At 34.6% G+C, this 18,891-nt stretch overlaps 1 protein-coding gene across 1 annotated transcript in view; it reads left to right on the top strand.

The window, feature by feature from the left end:
- The window catches only part of SBF2 (SET binding factor 2), a 178,794-nt gene that overhangs the window by 113,107 nt on the left and 46,796 nt on the right, over positions 1-18,891 (top strand). The window contains exons 16-25 of the mRNA XM_009288813.2: positions 448-618; positions 2,209-2,471; positions 3,734-3,906; positions 4,175-4,248; positions 4,640-4,835; positions 6,046-6,173; positions 8,451-8,626; positions 9,554-9,699; positions 13,740-13,938; positions 15,993-16,189. Coding sequence (XP_009287088.2) covers positions 448-618; positions 2,209-2,471; positions 3,734-3,906; positions 4,175-4,248; positions 4,640-4,835; positions 6,046-6,173; positions 8,451-8,626; positions 9,554-9,699; positions 13,740-13,938; positions 15,993-16,189 — 1,723 coding nt within the window. The remainder of the gene's footprint in view (positions 1-447; positions 619-2,208; positions 2,472-3,733; positions 3,907-4,174; positions 4,249-4,639; positions 4,836-6,045; positions 6,174-8,450; positions 8,627-9,553; positions 9,700-13,739; positions 13,939-15,992; positions 16,190-18,891) is intronic.

The following is an 18,891-nucleotide window of genomic DNA, read 5'->3' as shown; positions in this document are numbered from 1 at the left end:
GGTAGAGCATGGGAAGCTGAAAAGTCCTTGACTAGTGCAAGCACTACTTAGCAACAACTAAAACATGAGTGTGTTATCAACATTGTTCTCATCCTAAATCCAAAACACAGCACTGTACCAGCTACTAGGAAGGAAATTAACTCTATCCCTGCCGAAACCAGGACAACTATCATAGAATTCTTCCTCTCAAGTCTCATTTTTCTACTGTGAATCAAGAAAGCCATGCCTTGCACTGGGATTAGACTTGTATACAAGCTTCTTCAATGGCACAAAACTGGAGATAATTTCTCTTCCCTATATTGCTATATGAAAGATGGTATCTATTGCATAGTTCAGTCTGTACAACTGATTTTATATACATATATATTTAAATACTCAACCCATAGCCTTTAAAGGAAATTAAATAATAGGTCTAATTTGTCAATTTTGCACATTTTTTGCTTTCAGAAATTAGCACCTGGAGTTAGTCAGTTTGCTTACACCTGTGTACAAGACCATCCTATCTGGACTAACCAACAGTTTTGGGAAACAACCTTTTATAGCAACGTGCAAAATCAAGTTCGCTCCCTCTACCTTACAGCCAAAGATGACAACCATGCAGTACAGTTGAGACAAAAGGTAGGAGGATATATTAAAGTAAATATCAAGGTGGTATTTTTATGCACTTTTTAATTGTCTCCTAAGTTATAGAGAACTAAGTTACGGTTTCTCTAATTTTACATATTTTTCTTTCATTTTTCCCATATTAAACAGCATACAATAACATGAAAAATAACAAAAATTTACATTTATCTGCAAAGCATTATAATTTGATGTTGCTCTTACGATTTTTCAAACAACCACTTTTTGTATAATTTTCCACACTTTAAGGTATATGTTTTTCCTGAGACTAGTAACTTATTGTATAGCAATGTTATAAACTAGTGACAGTTCTATTATATGAACAACCTAGCTAGCAGCAGTTCTAGTGTCCAGTGTTAGATTATTACCAAACCCTAGGGTGGTTTCTGTTCAATGGCACTCAGTCTGCTTTATAAAAATTGGACAGATCTTCCAGAACACAAATTGTCTGTCTCAGTAGGAGTAAAGTACATCTCTAATGCAAAAATGAAAGTATAACGGGAAGCCTTGCAGCATGCTAAAATAAGATTTTTTTATTTTTCTTTAAGAGGGAGCACATACACATAGTAAAGAGCCGTTTGTAATCTCTCTTCTTGTATGAAAATTTCAGTATCAACTATGTGACTGAAAAGTGTATGCTACCCAAAGTCATACAGCATTGTAAAGAGAGGAAGTAAAATAGACAGGGATATTCCCAGAAATATAGTCAGAATGAAGAACTGAACAGGCATGTCAGATGTATCAGGGATAAAGAGAAAAGGACTGTGGGACTGTGTATGGGGAGCCCCTTCCAATCTGACACTATGTAAATAAAAATGTGAAGAATAGTAGAACTTACAAGGAAGCATCTACTTTAACCCTCATGTGTTTATATGGAAAATTAGCTCAACTTTAACTTAGTATGGAAAAAATATTTATAAGATACCTAGTCCTTTAATAATTTAACATCAGGCGTTAGGTCTCTAATATCAACTGCCAAATTCCTTTATTCTAATTTCCTCAGGCTATATTATGATTTGACTATGTGCCTTCTACCTAGTTTGCTTCAAGCAAATGCTAGAGTTGGACTCCAACATGTGAAACCATGAATGTTTCAACTGGTCTGGAAACTATTTAGATAAAAGCTTGCCTCACCTGAACATCCTAGGAATTTGGAGAATATCACCTGCGTCAAGCAATGAGCTGCATGTTATTTCTCAATCTGATTTATGCTTGTTATGATGTGATCTAAGTGGATAAGCTAAGGAGAGCAACTATACTAAAATCAGTAAACCACTCTCAAGAAACGCAGAAGATTGTATAGCATAAGAAAGATCTAGAAAGAAATGATGTTATTTAGATCTGTCTACATTGTGCTACTTGCATATTTCAGTAAACTGCCTTCAAAGCTCAGTTACTATAATCATAACTCTCCTTAAACTCTATTAAGTGTAGTTATTTGCTTTTTCTTTTTAAATTAATACATAATTTAAATAACTGAAGAAGTTTAATAAACAATTTAATAAAGTTTTGACTAAACATTGTTTTTTAAGTTATAGCTTTATTTTTTTTTCTATGTCTTTATATTTCTTTCTGTATGTCTCCTAGGAGAAGAATTCTGTAGGTCCAGACCAGGATAAGACAGCAATGGACCTGGCTGCTGAGCAGTTGCGATTATGGCCAACTCTTAATAAACAAACGCAGCAGGAACTAGTCCAGAATGAGGAAAGTACAGTTTTCAGTCAGGCAATTCATTTTGCTAACCTCATGGTCTACCTGCTAGTACCACTGGATACAAGTAAGAACAAGTTATTGAGAACATCGGCTACTGGTGACTGGGAGAGTGGAAGCAACAGTATTGTCACAAACAGGTGGGTACACAAGTTCAGTGGTAATCAGTCAGGATGGGCCACAGTTTTCAAAAGCTTCTTAGTTTTCAGGACTTATTCTACCAGATTATTTCAGTATCTTCTCTTCTTTTCCAGTTCATTAATTAAGGAGAGCAGAAGTCTAACGTGATTCCTCTTAAATAACAGAACTTAATCTGGAGTAATTTGTCACCAATTAAAGGAACATAAAAAATTTACTGTCACAGTAAGAATTTTTAATCTAGCAATGCAAATGTTGAAGACAAACATAGGGTATGATGAGAAAGAAAACAGCAGCCCAAAAACTACTCCTAGTTTTTATATAACTTGAAAAAAACCGGTGTATGAACCTAAAATCAAGAACGCATTTGTATAGCATCCATAAAATCACAATTTCTGTGCAACAGCTGCAAGGAAGAAAGTCACTGAGGTTACAAAAAGCAAGAGGGCTAAACCACTGTGGCAAAGGTTAAATTACTAAGGAGGCAGGAGGAGTATAATGCCAGTTACGTTCCCTAGCATGCAAATCCAGAACATTTCATAACAAGCCGTCCTTCCTCTCTATTTATTGTCTTCATTATCACATATGATCTGTCAGAATTCCCACCTGATATAATTGTAGAACACTATGTGAGAACACTGACATCAAGTAAAAGATAGGCGGGCTATCAGTATCAAATTCCCCATGGCTACTCATTTCTGCTGACTAAACACCTCTAAACTCAGGCATTAGGACATGCTCAGTAGTCAGGTTGCAGTATATGTTGCAATGTATGAATCTGGCCCTTAATATTATTATGGGAGGCGTTTTTAGATGTTCAAAGTACATCTCTCACGACTTGCATTTTCTATCTGATGCACAAAAAACGTTTCTTATGGTCTTTTTAGCTTTTGAATGCTTTGCTCTGCAATGAAAATATTCATTTAATGTATCTTTCTTTATGTAACTGTATATTTGTTTACCTTGGGTTGCAAATAATGTACTTGATTCTATGAAGAGAAGACGTAGAGCTCACTTCCAAGCAGCTTTTTTTCTCTTGTGGGCCTGTCTGCACTGGAATCATGGAGGTAAAGTTCTCCATGCAGTTCTAACAGTGTTAATAACGGTGAAAATACGGTGTAATTGTGGTACCACCATATGCTTTTAACAAGGTTTATGTACTGTAACTAGAAGAAAAAAACACAGTTTGTCTTTAGCCAGGTATCATATGTGCATCACCAGCTGAATTTTTCACACTTGAAATTTCTTTTATTTATGTCCATAGTATTGCAGGCAGTGTTGCAGAGAGTTATGACACTGAAAGTGGATTTGAAGACTCTGAGAACAATGATGTTGCAAACGCAGTTGTACGCTTCATCACCAGATTTATTGACAAGGTTTGCACAGAGAGCGGAGTTACACAGGATCACATCAAGGGTCTTCATTGCATGATACCAGGTAGGAATTGTAACAAAAAAGTGGTTTGTAGTCTTTCTTTTTTTCTTTTTTTTTTTTTAGTGAAAGAAATGCACTTTTTAGTTTCATTTACTTTCAGTGAAGTTAGAAGGTTAGATTTCTTTTCTAGACTATAATTGCTGTTGAATTTCAAATAATTATTCCCTTGATGTTTAAATTTGAGAATTTCAGAATATCAGAGTTTTATTTAGATTGCAACTTTCTCTTTCATATTATGTGAGACTTCATTTATGGTATTACTGCTTTCCAGGCATTGTAGCAATGCACATAGAGACCCTGGAGGCTGTCCATCGTGAGAGTAGGCGGCTTCCACCAATACAGAAGGCAAGTATTATGAAACATACTTGTATTCTTTACAAGTATTAGAATTATGCAATTTAGTCATCTTTTTTTCTCCCCTCATAATGTTAGGAGGAAACATCAAAACATTGAAAGAAAATTTCCACCAGTGATAAATAAAGTGCTTGGCTTTGGTCTCATGAAATATGAACTTATGAAACTAGTAGAGCCAAACTTCTGATCATAAACAAGCTGTTGCATGCCCACTGTTTTTTGAGACCCATTTCTCTCAGTTGAGTCCAAACTCTGTCTCCCTTCTTTGGACTCAGTCTCATAACGATTTTGTTTTGAAGCTTTTTAAGCCAAATATTATAACTAGACTGAGGTATAACACTGGTATCGCCATTACACTTACACTTTCATTTATTTGCATCAGCCCAAAATTCTACGACCAACTTTACTGCCAGGAGAAGAATTTGTTTGTGAAGGTCTCCGTGTGCTACTGGATCCTGATGGCAGAGAGGAAGCTACAGGAGGACTGCTTGGAGGTCCTCACATCCTCCCTGCTGAAGGAGCTTTGTTCCTTACCACTTACAGAATTATATTTAAAGGCACTCCTCATGATCAACTGGGTAAGAAAAATTGAACAGTGATAATTGTGGTCCTTCAGATAGGCAGACTTTGAGCTGGCCTATCCACCTGTTCCAAGTATCAACATCAAAATGTATATACCTCACAATATAATTTTTCATGTTGATTAGATAAGAATAATCTCATAATATAGGTTTTCCTCACTAGATATGACAGTGATTGATTTTGATTTTGCATTTAACTTAACTAGAACTTATTTCTTCAGATAAGGCATTAGGTGCCAAATCTTTGTTTATTCCTGTGTATTTATAGATATTTAGAGTGCTGCCTTCAGTAATTTATGTAATATAAAATCATAATATGTACTTGTCATAGAGGAAACTTCAGTAGACTGTCACATGGTATTATGGGCTTTTACAGACTACCTAAAGTTGGAGACAGAAAATAAGGACATTCCTGACCATACTTCAGTAATTTCCATAGACTTTCTGCTTCGACTGGACAAAATGCATAGTATCTTTATATCTCAGTTCCATCTGTAAAGTTGGTCTAATAATGCTGCTTTACAGAGCAACGTTTGTAAACTTCTTCACCACTAAGAGAGAACATATATACTGTGTGAGATCTGCAGCTTCCACTACACCTAGCTTCTCATTAAACAGGTTTTTTTTCGGCCACTGGTAGTGTGTTAAATGAAAAATATCAATGAGTTAGTATCCCCCTAAAATGATTATTAATAAATTCAGTATTCTTTTTAATATGTAATGGAAATAGCTCTTCTGAATGATAAATTATCATATTTTGACGTCTGCCATTTCTAAGCAGATTGTCATTCAGAAGAATAAATTTATTGTGGAAAGTTCATGGTCACATGTAAAGATATCAGTGTATATCATTCATTGTTTATAAATTGTATAATGCAACATGAAATCTGAATAAGCTTGAAACTGTTTCTTCCCCCCCTATGAATCTAGATTTTGGGAGTGCATTTCCATTGTGTAGAAAGGCTCAGAAGGAAGGAGAATATTTTTCTAATCATCCCAGCTGAAATTAAGCAGAAATTCAGATTACAAATAATATTTTATGCATTTACCAACTTTTCACGTATTTTGCCTGACATTAATTCTGTACCGTTATTTTCGTGTTGCTTTGTGCTTACTCATTCCTATCTATTCAAAGTACAATGTGACTAAACCAGATCTGATTCTGTGATGTAACAAGTATCTGTGAATACAATTTTATGGTCCTCAGTTGGAGAGCAGACGGTGATCCGGAGCTTTCCTATTGCATCTGTTACGAAGGAGAAGAAGATCACTATACAGAACCAGCTGCAGCAGAGTATGCAGGAAGGACTGCAGATCACTTCAGCTACCTTTCAGGTAGAAGGAAGTTTTGTAAAAATTTATGTGACAACACAGTCAGCTCAAAATACTTACGAGCAGCACTTTGTCCTGATATTTATGAAGAGTTCAGTTTTGTGCCCTGTAAAGTCAATAGAGAATGCAGTCCTCTCATAGAAACCCTGGTGTTTCTTGGCCCAGTTGATATTTACAGAGGGTTACCATTTTCATATTTCATTTCTTTCACTCCTTTCCTCACCTTTCTGATTTGGATCCAGCAAAGGGTTATTCTGGGTCCGAAATCTCTTAATGGGAGTAAGTAGAGGCCTAGGCAGGCCAGTGGAAACATGCTTTCTTTCTCCTCCAGCTACATGGAGTGAATACAGAACAGCTATAAATACTGATTTCTTTTCAAGACTTGTCACTTTACCAGCTTTCTGTAAAAATCCATTGCAGAAAGTCATGGTACATCTCACATGGAAGAAAGCTGCCCTTCCAGGAATCTTGAGGGTGGCCACTATTGGCCAGAACCAATGAGCTTCCGTATGACTTGCACAGATCCTGGTAGTTTCCTGTCTGTAGGATCCCCTCAGTGCGTTCAGCCGAAGCATGTACTGCAGGGTGATTGACAGAGGTGGACTTCTAAGAATTAGGAATCATGAAATCTCTGAAGTCTTCCCTAAATGTTTCTTCTTGGTGGTGATCTTAACTGTGGTCAAACCGTAAGAGGTGGAAAGTTGAAGTCAAAGAATGTTATATTATGGACTGAAAGTAGACTGCAATACTTAAGATATGAAATATTTTGTTGGGTTGGCTGACTGCAGAAGTGTATTTTCATTGAGAACAGTAACTCTAACATTTGAAAACATAATAAAATAGATCATCAGCATTTTACTAGTTCCTTACAATAATGGACATTATTTAGCTAATCATCCTTCAATATCCTATTCAAAAGCATAAGATTAGGAATACAAGTGAGTAAAACAACCGAAAGTTGTTCTTGTGGACTTTTGAGAGGACTTCATGAGGACTTTTATTTTCCAGAAATCTTTTTACCAGAATAGTTAGCATGCTTCAATGATGTGCTAAATACAGACACAGCTCAGTGTTTTCAGTGCTGGATTCTGGTCAAACATCATCTTTGCTTTTGTTTAGCATAGTTTTGTATTAGGTTATGAGAACAAAAACAATCAGCAAACAGTTTACTTTCTGTTCCTTTTTTAACAGCTAGAGTTCAATGCAGTATGAAATAGCCCCTCCTCTTTGTTTATTAATTATGACTTTCAGAAGGTTTTGGCTGCAGTTATGCTATTTAATGTCTTTAAAACTTCAAATCACTGTAACCCCTAAAGATTCAAGAGCTTCTTTCAAGGAGGTCCTAGAACAACAGAGTTATTAGTCATTTGGAAAGTATTTACAAAACAAGTGAAATTAAAGAAGCAATGATGAAATCCACCTTCTAGATGGCAAACAAAAGACATTCAAAAGGTGTATAGGTATGCACTGAGAAATAAAGCTCTAGGATATTTCTTTGTCTGCTTTTTGCACATTCTTAAAGTTGGTTTGGGCCCTTTTACAGATTGCCTATTTTCTCTCTCTCTTTTTTTTTTTCGTTTTCTTCCCCCCCCGCCCCCGAATTGCTGACTGTCATCCTTTTGGCTGAGGATGATGGGATGGGATTTATTTTTTTTCAAAACCTTTCAAAAAGCATTTTTAGTGGGGTGGATGGATCAGTGTTGAATAGCACAACATTAGTTCCTTTTTAAGGATTAAATTTCACTATTACTTTTTTTTTTTATTAGCAGTTTTCTATACTTTGCAAGGTGAGGCAAAAATTTGAATGACTAAGTAATGGAAGTATAATGGTTGTGATGTATGAATGCTGAAAGTGTTGGTTTGATGAGAGTCTTTGAAGTGCATTACCAGCCTTAGCTCCCAGTACATGGGCAGAGCTGGCAGAATATTTCCAAGCTGAGCTGTCCCATGTGACTAGTATTTGAACTGTTGTAGACATCTTAGTGCCAGCACTACTACTTGGATTTACCAAAATATTCTGTGTTTGATATTATGAGAATTCCAGATGCTTCTTAGTGAAAATACCTTAGTATTAGGACATAAATGTAAAAATTAAATAAAAATTAATAAGCTGTGTAATATCCCTCAAAATCAATAACATATATGTACATATATTTGTGCTTTCCGATGGGCATAGTACTGCATAAGTATGGGAATTTTGCTAATATTTTAGGTTCTTTTAGTTTTTTTAATTCTATAATTTTTTATCCGTTTCTAACATGCCATGTCTTTAATATGCAGTTAATTAAAGTAGCATTTGATGAAGAAGTAAGTCCTGAAGTGGTGGAAATATTTAAGAAACAGTTAATGAAGTTCCGTTATCCTCAATCTATCTTCAGCACTTTTGCATTTGCAGCTGGGCAAACAGCACCACAGATAATTTTACCAAAACAAAAAGAAAAGAACACTTCATTCCGGTATAGTCATTTTTCTTCTTTTATTACTGATGTTCCTGTTTAGTAGTAGTCAAATACATTGAACAATCTGACAGCTTTGCAGAAATGCAGATCATTCAAGCAGTTTCAGGAAAGTCAAAATAACTGATTGCTGTTCTGCATCTTTTTATATTTACTGAATAAAAGGTAGATTAGTATGATATACATGTCAATTTGGTATAGGAATATATTATTTATCCAAATTTCTAGCTGCAGTAAATTTGGACAAGCATCTCAGTACATTTTGAAACACGCAATGTAAGTAGCATCTTCAGCTATGCAAACTATGCCAACATAAAAACCAGATTCTTGTGTATTACTTTGTAGGTTAATAACCTAATGTGGGTTAGAATTAATTTTACCCTTAGTACAGTCTGTACAGTTGTCCTAGTGTTTTTTAATCTAGAGTTTGAGCTTTGGGTCCTCTTTTGAAGTTTGTTATACGTTAATTTTTACTAGACTAGATGGATCATTAGTCTGTTCCAGGGTGATAGTTCCTGTGATGCTCTGTTGATTATTGCATTGTTGACACAGGAAAGTAGAATCCCAAACTAGTCATGGAATCCTAAAACTTTAAGGTAATTTCTATCTTTCCTGCCTTTACTTTGTCAACGTTGTAGATTTGTCACATCTCTAGCAAAATACAAATACCTAAAGGAAGATGATGGCTGCTTATTCATTACCATTAGACATAATAGACACAAATTTATCTCAAAATAATAAAATTGGTGTTTAAAAATTAATATAGGAAGTCATTTTTCTGGAGGTTATAATTTTTGTCATTATATTAAATAAAAAATTATGAAATACATTTTATTTGGTAAGTGGGTTCATCATAAAAATCTGTACATGCTATCAGGGAGAATCATATACATCTTTCTAAATATTTTTGTTGCTATGAATTTATAGTACCTTCTCAAAAAGCATTGTGAAAGGAGCAAAACGTGCTGGGAAGATGACAATTGGACGCCAATATTTATTAAAGAAGAAGACAGGCACAATAGTCGAAGAAAGAGGGAATCGCCCAGGCTGGAATGAAGATGATGATATCTCTGGTAATAGTAAAACATTTTTTTCCATGTTGGTTGATAAGTCTGTCCCCTATCATGCTTCCATTCCAATATATTGAATAAGTAATATCTCCAAGAAGAAATTGCAGAGTCTTCCTAGACAGGAAAGAGAAAGGTTTCAAATATGTACATTTAGTAAGTGTTTTCTTTTGTGATGATGAGGCAAAAGAGGAAGTTGACTTCATTCAGTGGTAAAGCAAAATACTAGATTATTATTTTTTAATTATCAAACTATTTTCATATAGTATCTTTTTTATCATTTTTTACATCGTAATAGTATAGATGGAACAGCACAGAAGCATGCTGTAGCTTCCATTTATCTTTAGACATCATGATATCTGCAATTAGTCTATGATGAGAAAGCAGTAATTGGTGAGATTCAAGAAAGAGCAAATACTTTGGGGGACTTTTGCGGATGCGGAAGTGACAAATGATTTCTGAAAGCAGCAGAAGTCATTACTACTGAAAATACCATTTTTCCAAATTTTGGTTGAAGGATTTGGGGACAGAAGGTAGAAAGTGATTTGGGCACTTTGTGTAGTTCATGTGATGGTGTGGAGTTTGACTTTCTTCCAAATACTTCTTTTCCTACCATGTGCTGCTGTCAGTATATCCTTATCTGGACCAGTGCTAATTTGTAATAAACCACTAGAGGGAACCAGATTCTCCTGTACATAAACAGGTATTGTTTTGTCATACCATTCTTTCTTTAAAAAAAAACAAACAAACAAGCATTTCAGATAACGAAGTGTTTATCAAACACTAATAATTTCTTCAAAACATCAAACAAGCCAAATTTTCCTTTTGAATATTTTGTCAGTGAGCAAGGCAACTTATGTGACTTATAAGCAGATATATAAAAGTTGTCTGAAGCAGGACTGTGTTACTGCACTGTCTGTGTTCTCTCCGAAATGGAAGAAAGCCATTCTAGGAAAGCTAAAAAATACTGATTCTCTTCTTTCATTCCAGTTAAAAGTGGTAGAAAAAAGGCAAAAAGAAAGGATTACAAAATACAGAATGTCTTCACAGTACTGAAAAATTACTTTCTTAATTGAATTTCCAGCATCTTCCTTAAGTGCTGAGTTAGTATGCATTCCGATGTTGCAGATTCTTTGGTTCAGAAGCAATTCTGCAGGCATGTGACTTTTGGTTGATTTTGTGTCCTTCACCCAGAGACGCCAAGCACAATTATACCTGTGTATTCGTATTTCTCTTGACGATGAAGAAATTTCAGGAGTTTTTGCATTGCTGACGTACAAAACAACTACATTCTTCTATGAACACAGCTGTTATATAAACATTAGTGATAGTCACTTTTTTCCTCCCCTAACAAAAATATAAAAATATAAATTGTGAGGCTTCCTACCTGCTGCTTTCCAGATGTTGTGACTGGGAATGTGTAAGGTGATCAAAGTCTGACAATTTGCTTTTCTCTCCACACTGCACTGACACCTCAGGTATAGTCAGCTGACAACAGTAGTAACTCTTTGCTTCAGACAGAGTACAAATAGCCATAGGAAATTTGCTATTTAATCACTGCAATTTCTTTTATATTGACTGCTGTGAATGACTTTTTGTTTGCAAGTCTCAAAAACTGAAGTATAGGAAACTATGCAGCTATACCAACAATGAAGCAAACAGGAACTATCTGTAGCAGGTGATGCATTGTCTTGCATTGTCTTAAAAAAGAAATGTTGAAGATAGGATTGGAAGGAACTTCAAGAGATCATCTACTCCATCTCTCTGCCCCAAGGCAGGATCAACATACTTAATCTGTTCCTCATAGATGTTTACCTAACTTTTTCTTAGAAGCTTTCGAAGATGAAGGTTCCACAACTCTAGGCAATTTGTACTAAAGCTTTAACCATCCTTAACGCTGGAGAAAAACAAGCAATTTTCTGATATTCAGGCCTAAACATTTCCTTGCCACAATTTAAAGCCTTCACTTCTTATTCTGCCATCATATACGTATAGAAGATATGATTCACTTCATTTTGATTGCAGTGCTTAATGTATTTATGAACTATTGTAATATTTCTCTTCTCTGTTCTTTTCTGGATATTAAATATCTGCAGTTCTTTCAGTTCTTTATTTAGTAGTCTTGATAGACTTCTGATCATCATTGCTCTTTTGTCAGTGCTTTTTAGCCGGTCCACATATAACTTGCAATGTGATTTCCAAAACTGGGCACAGTACTCTAGTTATTAGTTGTTGCTAATGAACACCTAATTTCCCTCTAATTCCTCCCCATCTTTTTATTTTCAGAGTTTAGAATCATATCACTACTAAATTCTGTTTTCTATAGGTGATCATACTGGTGTGTTCCATAAAACAGGAGACTGTAAAACCCACTTTTATAAACAGTCATATCTCAGGAACAGTAAAATAGAGGGATTATTCCTCTTCTTTTCAAAATCAAATTAAAAAAAAGTCCATTTTAAACTTGAAACAGCAAAACATCTTCATCTCCCTCTTCAGGTTAAGGACACCGATATGAGCTCTTATAATCTCTAGCTTTTTATGCACAGGAAAGTGTTTTGCAAATTCTCATCACCAATATACCTGCTTTCATGAGAGAAAAACGCATTTAGAAAAAAATATTTCAAAAAATGCATCTTCATCTTATCTGACTCAGTTACAGCTTTCCATTCAAAACTGTTAAATACCAATTTTCTGTATGTCCAAAAATAAAATTATTTCTAAAACTCATTTAATTTGTTTCTCATTAGTGCACTTTATACTTGTAGATGTTTTGTAACTTCTTTCTTTCCATCACAAATATGAAAACACAGAAAAAAGAGGGGATATCCACAGCGTTAAACTCTATTATTTAGGACAAATAGAGAATTGTTGGTTTTGTTTGATGAGCTACAGGGGCAATAAAATTACTCATTTAGCTTTTATGCTAATATACACCAAAAAAAAAAAGTATATGGGTTCTACTCCTGTAAATTAATGTTGTCTTTGTTTGATGAGCTACAGGGGCAATAAAATTACTCATTTAGCTTTTATGCTAATATACACCAAAAAAAAAAAAGTATATGGGTTCTACTCCTGTAAATTCTGAATGTTGTCTACTGCCAGTAAAATTTTAATTGTATAATTTTTATTTTTTAAAATAATTTTGATTTCCAGTTTTATAAAATCCTTTTTTAAATTTAAATCCTTATATACTTTTCAGTGCTTCATTCATGAAGAAATACTTCCCCTCATACGCACATATTTCAATGCTTGAGGTGGTAGCAAGTAACAGATACATGCTATGAACAGTAAATCTGCTTTCAGAAGTATTTAGAAATAGTTGGAAGTGTCAGTAACAGGCAGGTGGCAGGTTTTGTAAAAAGACCTTGCTTGACTTGAATTTCAGTATAGTTTGAACTTGTGACATGGTTTTTATCTCTTGTGGTTAAAGGTTTTTCTGCTTTGGAAAGTGCAGCTGACATGCACGGCTGAAGAAAGCTGCTGTTTGACATTGAAACTGAGGCATTAAGAAGCCAACATTCATCTGTTGTGAAGTTATGACACAGAAACATTTTTTTATTTGACCCAAGCCTTAAAAAGATTTACATCTTTTGAAGATAGTTTAAAAGAATTGCGAGATCCATTTTATCTTGGGTGTTTAATGAGTTTATATGCACATTTTTCATTATTCTGTCTTGTGTACATCTTTGTATAGCGGTTGTGAGTTTAACAGGTTTTCATAAATTGTTGAAAGAAAGATTATCTGCCTTTGCTTCAGCTCAAATGAATAGATGAGGTAACTTTTTCCAGGATTTTAGCAAAAGAGTTGTCAGCCATGCCAGTCACAAGTGCAGTAGATAACTGTCCAATATATTCAGGTTTCCTAACTAAAATATTATGTTATTGCTTATAATTTCTATAAATTGTGGTTTGTATGTATTAGTTCTTGTCATTCATCACTGACAGTAAGACAAACTAATATTTTGTTCAGAAGAAAATAGCATTGTTTTCTGCGTAACTGCTGGCCTCCCCAATAGCAAACTCTTAAAGATTTTTAACTTTAGTTTCAGATGACAGCGAGCTGCACACAAGTGGTACCCTAAAAGCATCAGAAAAATCAACAATGGAGCAATTAGTAGAAAGAGCCTGTTTTAGAGACTATCAACGTTTGGGACTAGGGACCATCAGTAGTAACTCTTCTCGCTCAAAAACAGAATACTTAAGAATAACTGCACTGAACAGGATGTATTCACTTTGCAGGAGGTGAGTTTACCAATTCAGTCAAGTAGTTGAAAATAAAGATGACATAACACACATACCACATGATGTATCCATTTAAGCAACTTGTTGTGAGAAAGTTTTTGTCTACAGTAGGAGTGTTCAACCAGTGACCTTAAAGTTATTTGTATTCCATTTGTCTTCTGGTCGCTGCATATGTATTCATCAGATTCAGAAAGAGTGCCAGCAATGGTAGCTGGAAGTGAGCTTTCAGAACTGCCCCAGAAGCTCTGTCAGACAACACAAGTCTTCCTTCCTAGGTTCTTTCTGTAGTCCATGGAAAGAGAGTGCCCCTGGGGCTTTTGGAGGAAACTAACCTAGATACTCTGAATAGCCTTTTGAAGGAGTTTCTCTCTCTTGGCTTTCTACACTGATGTCTAAATCATTAGGCTATTTTTCAGCTTTTTGACTTGGCCAATAAAGTTACCTGGTAGAACTCACTTTCTTGGTACGGTTTCTGTAACTTGCTGTGTTGCTACTGGAAATTATTTATGTAATGTATTTGCATATAAAATCTATTCTGTTCCTAAATAAAAAAGAAAGCCTCAGAAACAATTATGCATAACTATTTTCTTCAAATAAAAAATATGTTTTAAAACTGAATTCATGAAGGTATCTACGCTACTTTAAAAGTTTGTCATGTGCTGAAAGTCACGTGCTGTGTTTTAACATATACTACTAACTCCTTTTTTGTTGTGAAAGCTGATGTAGTTTACTACCACTACCCACAAAAATTATTTTTAATACAAAAGCATATCTGCATGAGTCCTATCAGAAGAGCATTTGCATTCTCTAAAGCCAGTTTTGGCTAGTCATTGCTTTCATTATGGATAATGAAATTGCCAGTTCTTCATGGAAGAAGGGCACACAAGGAAATATTAGATCCTTTCTTGTTTTCTGACTTATCTAGAGTAACAGACTAATAACTGGTTTTCTTCAATCACCATTGAGTACAATGCAGGTGAAGGCATTAAATCTGTACATTTTCATTATGCTTTGAACATTAAGCAGACAACTCTTTCCTCCCCTAAACCCACCAGTTTTTAATACTCTATAGGATTTTTTGGGAAAGATAATTAATACCTGAATGGATTACAAATCTCAGGATATAAATACTTACCTAGTGCCATATTAGTTTGCTTACTGTGTTTTAAGTAGACCGTAAATATTATGTGCATTGATTTTGTATGAGGGCAGTTCAATAAATGTCGAAGAACTGAATTTACAGGAACAGTGTATCTTGTAGAGGAATGAAGTTATTTAGTAAGCACTAACTTTTCCCTGTTTCTCGTCTTAGTTTCTTCTTAACATATGAAATTGGCACTTAAATAGAATATTTTTTGGAGGAGATAGAAAATAATCTTTCGTATTACTTGAATCCTCCTTTCACTAACATGAACAGAACTATCATCTTGCTGGGTTTTCTATTTTTAAAGCTATGGTGTCAGCGAATTTTGTAATCTTTCAATGTATTGTAGTGTTTTAAAAAATAAACAAAAACGCAGTTTCAAATACACTGTTCCAAGGAACCTGACTGTAAAATTTAAATGTATTTTGACATAAACCAAAAACTATTGTTTTAGTTGTGTTATTTTAGGCAATCTAACATTCTTTCCTTTCAATTCTCATAGTTCAAGTACAAGTGTCAAAACAAAACTACTGCATCATTTGCATGCCTCAAACATCTCTTTTCTGTCATGCTCAAAAATATGACTTCATTATAGTGACAGATAAGAGATACACTAAGAAGAAAAATATTACCAAATAAAATATAACCTTAAATAGAAAGAGTCTAGTAGTCTTACAAATTTTTCGTAATTAAAGTTTTTTTAAAATGCAGTTTTCTTTACAATTTAATGTATTTGCTAGGATTGGACTAAAAATGAGATTTACTAAATAAAAAATAATTCTAACAGTTGAGGTGTATTTTCATTAAGATGTATATTCAGATTGTGATTTTAGGATTTTTTTTCATTGTTTAAGATTTTGAAAGCAATTTTAATTGCTGTTCAATTTTTTTCACCTTTTTGTCAAACCAGTTATCCTGGGCTTCTGGTAGTACCTCAGTCTGTTCAAGACAGCAGTCTGCAGAGAGTTGCTCGCTGTTACCGTCACAATCGCCTACCAGTTGTCTGTTGGAAGAACACTAAAAACAGTACTCTTCTACTTAGATCTGGGGGCTTCCATGGAAAAGGTGTTGTTGGCCTCTTCAAATCCCAAAATACACATACTACAGGTGAGTTGATGCAGCTAGGCTTTCTGTGTAAGTAATTTTATATAGAAATACTTATTTTTCTAGAGGAAAGCGGTGATAGGATTGAATCAAAAGTCTCAGGATATGAATGGTTATCTGATATTATATTAGTTCAGTTTAATTACTGTATGTCAAGAAGCAGATCGTGAATGGTATGAAAGTGGTTCAAAAAATGTCAGTGAATAATTGGAAAGGAGATTATATATGTACCAAAAGTCTTCGGTAAAAGCTGGCATCTGCCAAATGCAACGCAAACTTCCCCTGTTTCCCTTAATTTTTATTTTTCCTTTGCACTGGTTTATGTAATGAGTGTATGTTGTCCCTTTTAATAGAGGATTATATAAAATATTAGAGAGATCGTTATCCATTGGATTTTCTTATGTTTTTCATTATAATATTAGTTTAACATTTATCTTTCTTTTATAAAGCATAGACCTGAAAGATTCTAGTTGGGGTCTTTGCATTAAGTAAATCTCTTCCTTTGTGTGATCAAGATTGGGCCAGCACAAGATTTGTCGGAATAGTTAATTTTTCAGAAGAATATAACATATTAGGGCAACATTAAATTTGGAAAGAACATTAGTTGCCTTTCGTCATTCACAGGCAGTGTTTAGGATACTTATTGTGACTGCCTGGATTTCCATCTCTTATGCTGATAAGATTCTTCGGAGTTAATTTCATGCCAAGAGTGAATTTGGTATATTGCTGAAGAAAAAGTCAGTGTTCTCTTTAATCAAACCGATAGTTGTTTAGAAATTATTCTAGAATTAGGCCATAATTTTTCTTTTTTGAGATAAAGAAAATGTGAGGTAGAATTGGAATACCAGGAACTCATTAAGGTAGCAAAGAAATTCCTCAGTCCTGTTTGTTTGCTTTTCACCCCAATAATCACTAAAATGCAATTAAAGGGTTTGACTCTACTGAATAGTTTGTTCTGTAGAATTTTTCAAAACCTGTAACAAGCATACTGTACAAATATGTGCAAGTCACATAAAAGTAGTTTGAAGATTACGATTTAAATATTTTCTGCATAGTCCTCCTGAATTTTCCCTTCACAGAGTATCTTTATGAAAACCGCAGTTTTATTACTTGTAAAGAACAGTATATCAGACATAATATTTAGCTATATGAGGTTTTGTGTATATCAAATTCACCTTTAAAATCTCAAAATTTCAGAGATCTTATTAGAAAAACATTTTTTACATCAGACAGTGTCTGGACTGGCTATTAACACTAATTTGTAAATCACTAATTATCTCCTGAATATTCACTGCTATAGCATTCATTGTGTCTCTCTTCAGTGTTTTGTGGGGGCATTTTTTAGTTGGAGTGAGGAGCAAGGTAATGAATTGAGTTTTATATAAATGATTCAGTGAAGTACTACCAATAGTTAACGTAGCAGCTGCCAAAGCTGTGAGCTACACCAATTGTTCCACAGGTTTATGATGTGAATCCTAAGCATGGTAATTCAAATGTTAGTCTTAAAAATGGATTTAATACTAATTGTCTTAGCTGAAATTCTGGCCAGGCATCTTTAACCTGGTATAAATAGAATAAATTGAAAAAATTCTGCAGGAATAGTCTGCAAATTATATAAAGACAAACGCTTTCACGTTTTCTGTAATAGCCATAATTTCTATGTGCATGGGAGTATGAGAGCCTTCCAAAACAAGATCTTCAAAGCCTGACTCATTAAAGCATGTTTTCTGTGTGTAATCTCATTGCTTTCGTAGGTGGTTTCTTTTTTTAATTTTATATAGTCTTTTATATTGTCATTGTCATACTTCCAGCAGTGTATTAGGCAATAGATAATCTGATTGACAATAACTGTATCTGTCAGACATTAGCTTCTGGAGTTACTATTTCTTTTAAAATGTGAAGAAAATGGATACTCTCCTCAGGAAGGTACTGCAAGTAAAATGAAAAATATTTATAGGATATTTATTTTATTCATAATGAAGTTGAAGCTTGGTGAAACATACTTTCGAAGAAACTGATTGATAAAGACAGTTGTACACAGGTGCATGTATTTGCCTCAGTAGGAGTTGTGTACAATGAAGGAAAGTCTATACTGAAAAATGCATTGTGATGCAAACTAAGAGGACAAAGGTAATCTTAAGTTAAATTCAAGTTGACAGCTGCATACCTTCCTAAGCAGAGATTTCATAGGAGTAGATTTTTATTAAGCGGTTCTGGATCAATACACAGAAACAAAGAGGACCTGCTGGAACTTAATGAATATTTTTGTGATTTCCTGTTACATCGGGTGTTAAGCAAGTTTTCAAAGCATAGTTGAGATCAAAATGTTACATAAGAAGCACAGAACATATTTTTTAGAGAAATTATGCACAGTACTAAATTGCTGTATGGAATGAAACTAAAAGTGCAACAGAATTGTATTTTTCTAACATCTGTCCACAAAGGATTATGAACAGATTTTTTTTTTTGCCTCGGTCTTCACTGGCAAGTCCTCGAGCCTCACCACCCAAGCTGCAGAAGGCAAAGGCAGGGACTGGGAGAATGAAGAGCTGCCCACTGTGGGAGAACATCAGGTTTGAGACCATCTAAGGCACCTGAAGGTGCACAAGTCCATGGGACCTGATGAGATCCATCCGAGGAAGACCCAGGGAACTACAGGCCGGTCAGTCTCACCTCTGTGCCTGGGAAGATCATGGAACAGATCC

Source organism: Aptenodytes forsteri, unplaced genomic scaffold (genome assembly GCF_000699145.1).
Source record: "Aptenodytes forsteri isolate BGI_AS27 unplaced genomic scaffold, ASM69914v1 Scaffold8, whole genome shotgun sequence".
NCBI classification, from domain to species: Eukaryota; Metazoa; Chordata; class Aves; order Sphenisciformes; family Spheniscidae; genus Aptenodytes; species Aptenodytes forsteri.
Note: the sequence above shows the minus strand (reverse complement) of the source record. Positions and strands in the feature narration are given on the sequence as shown.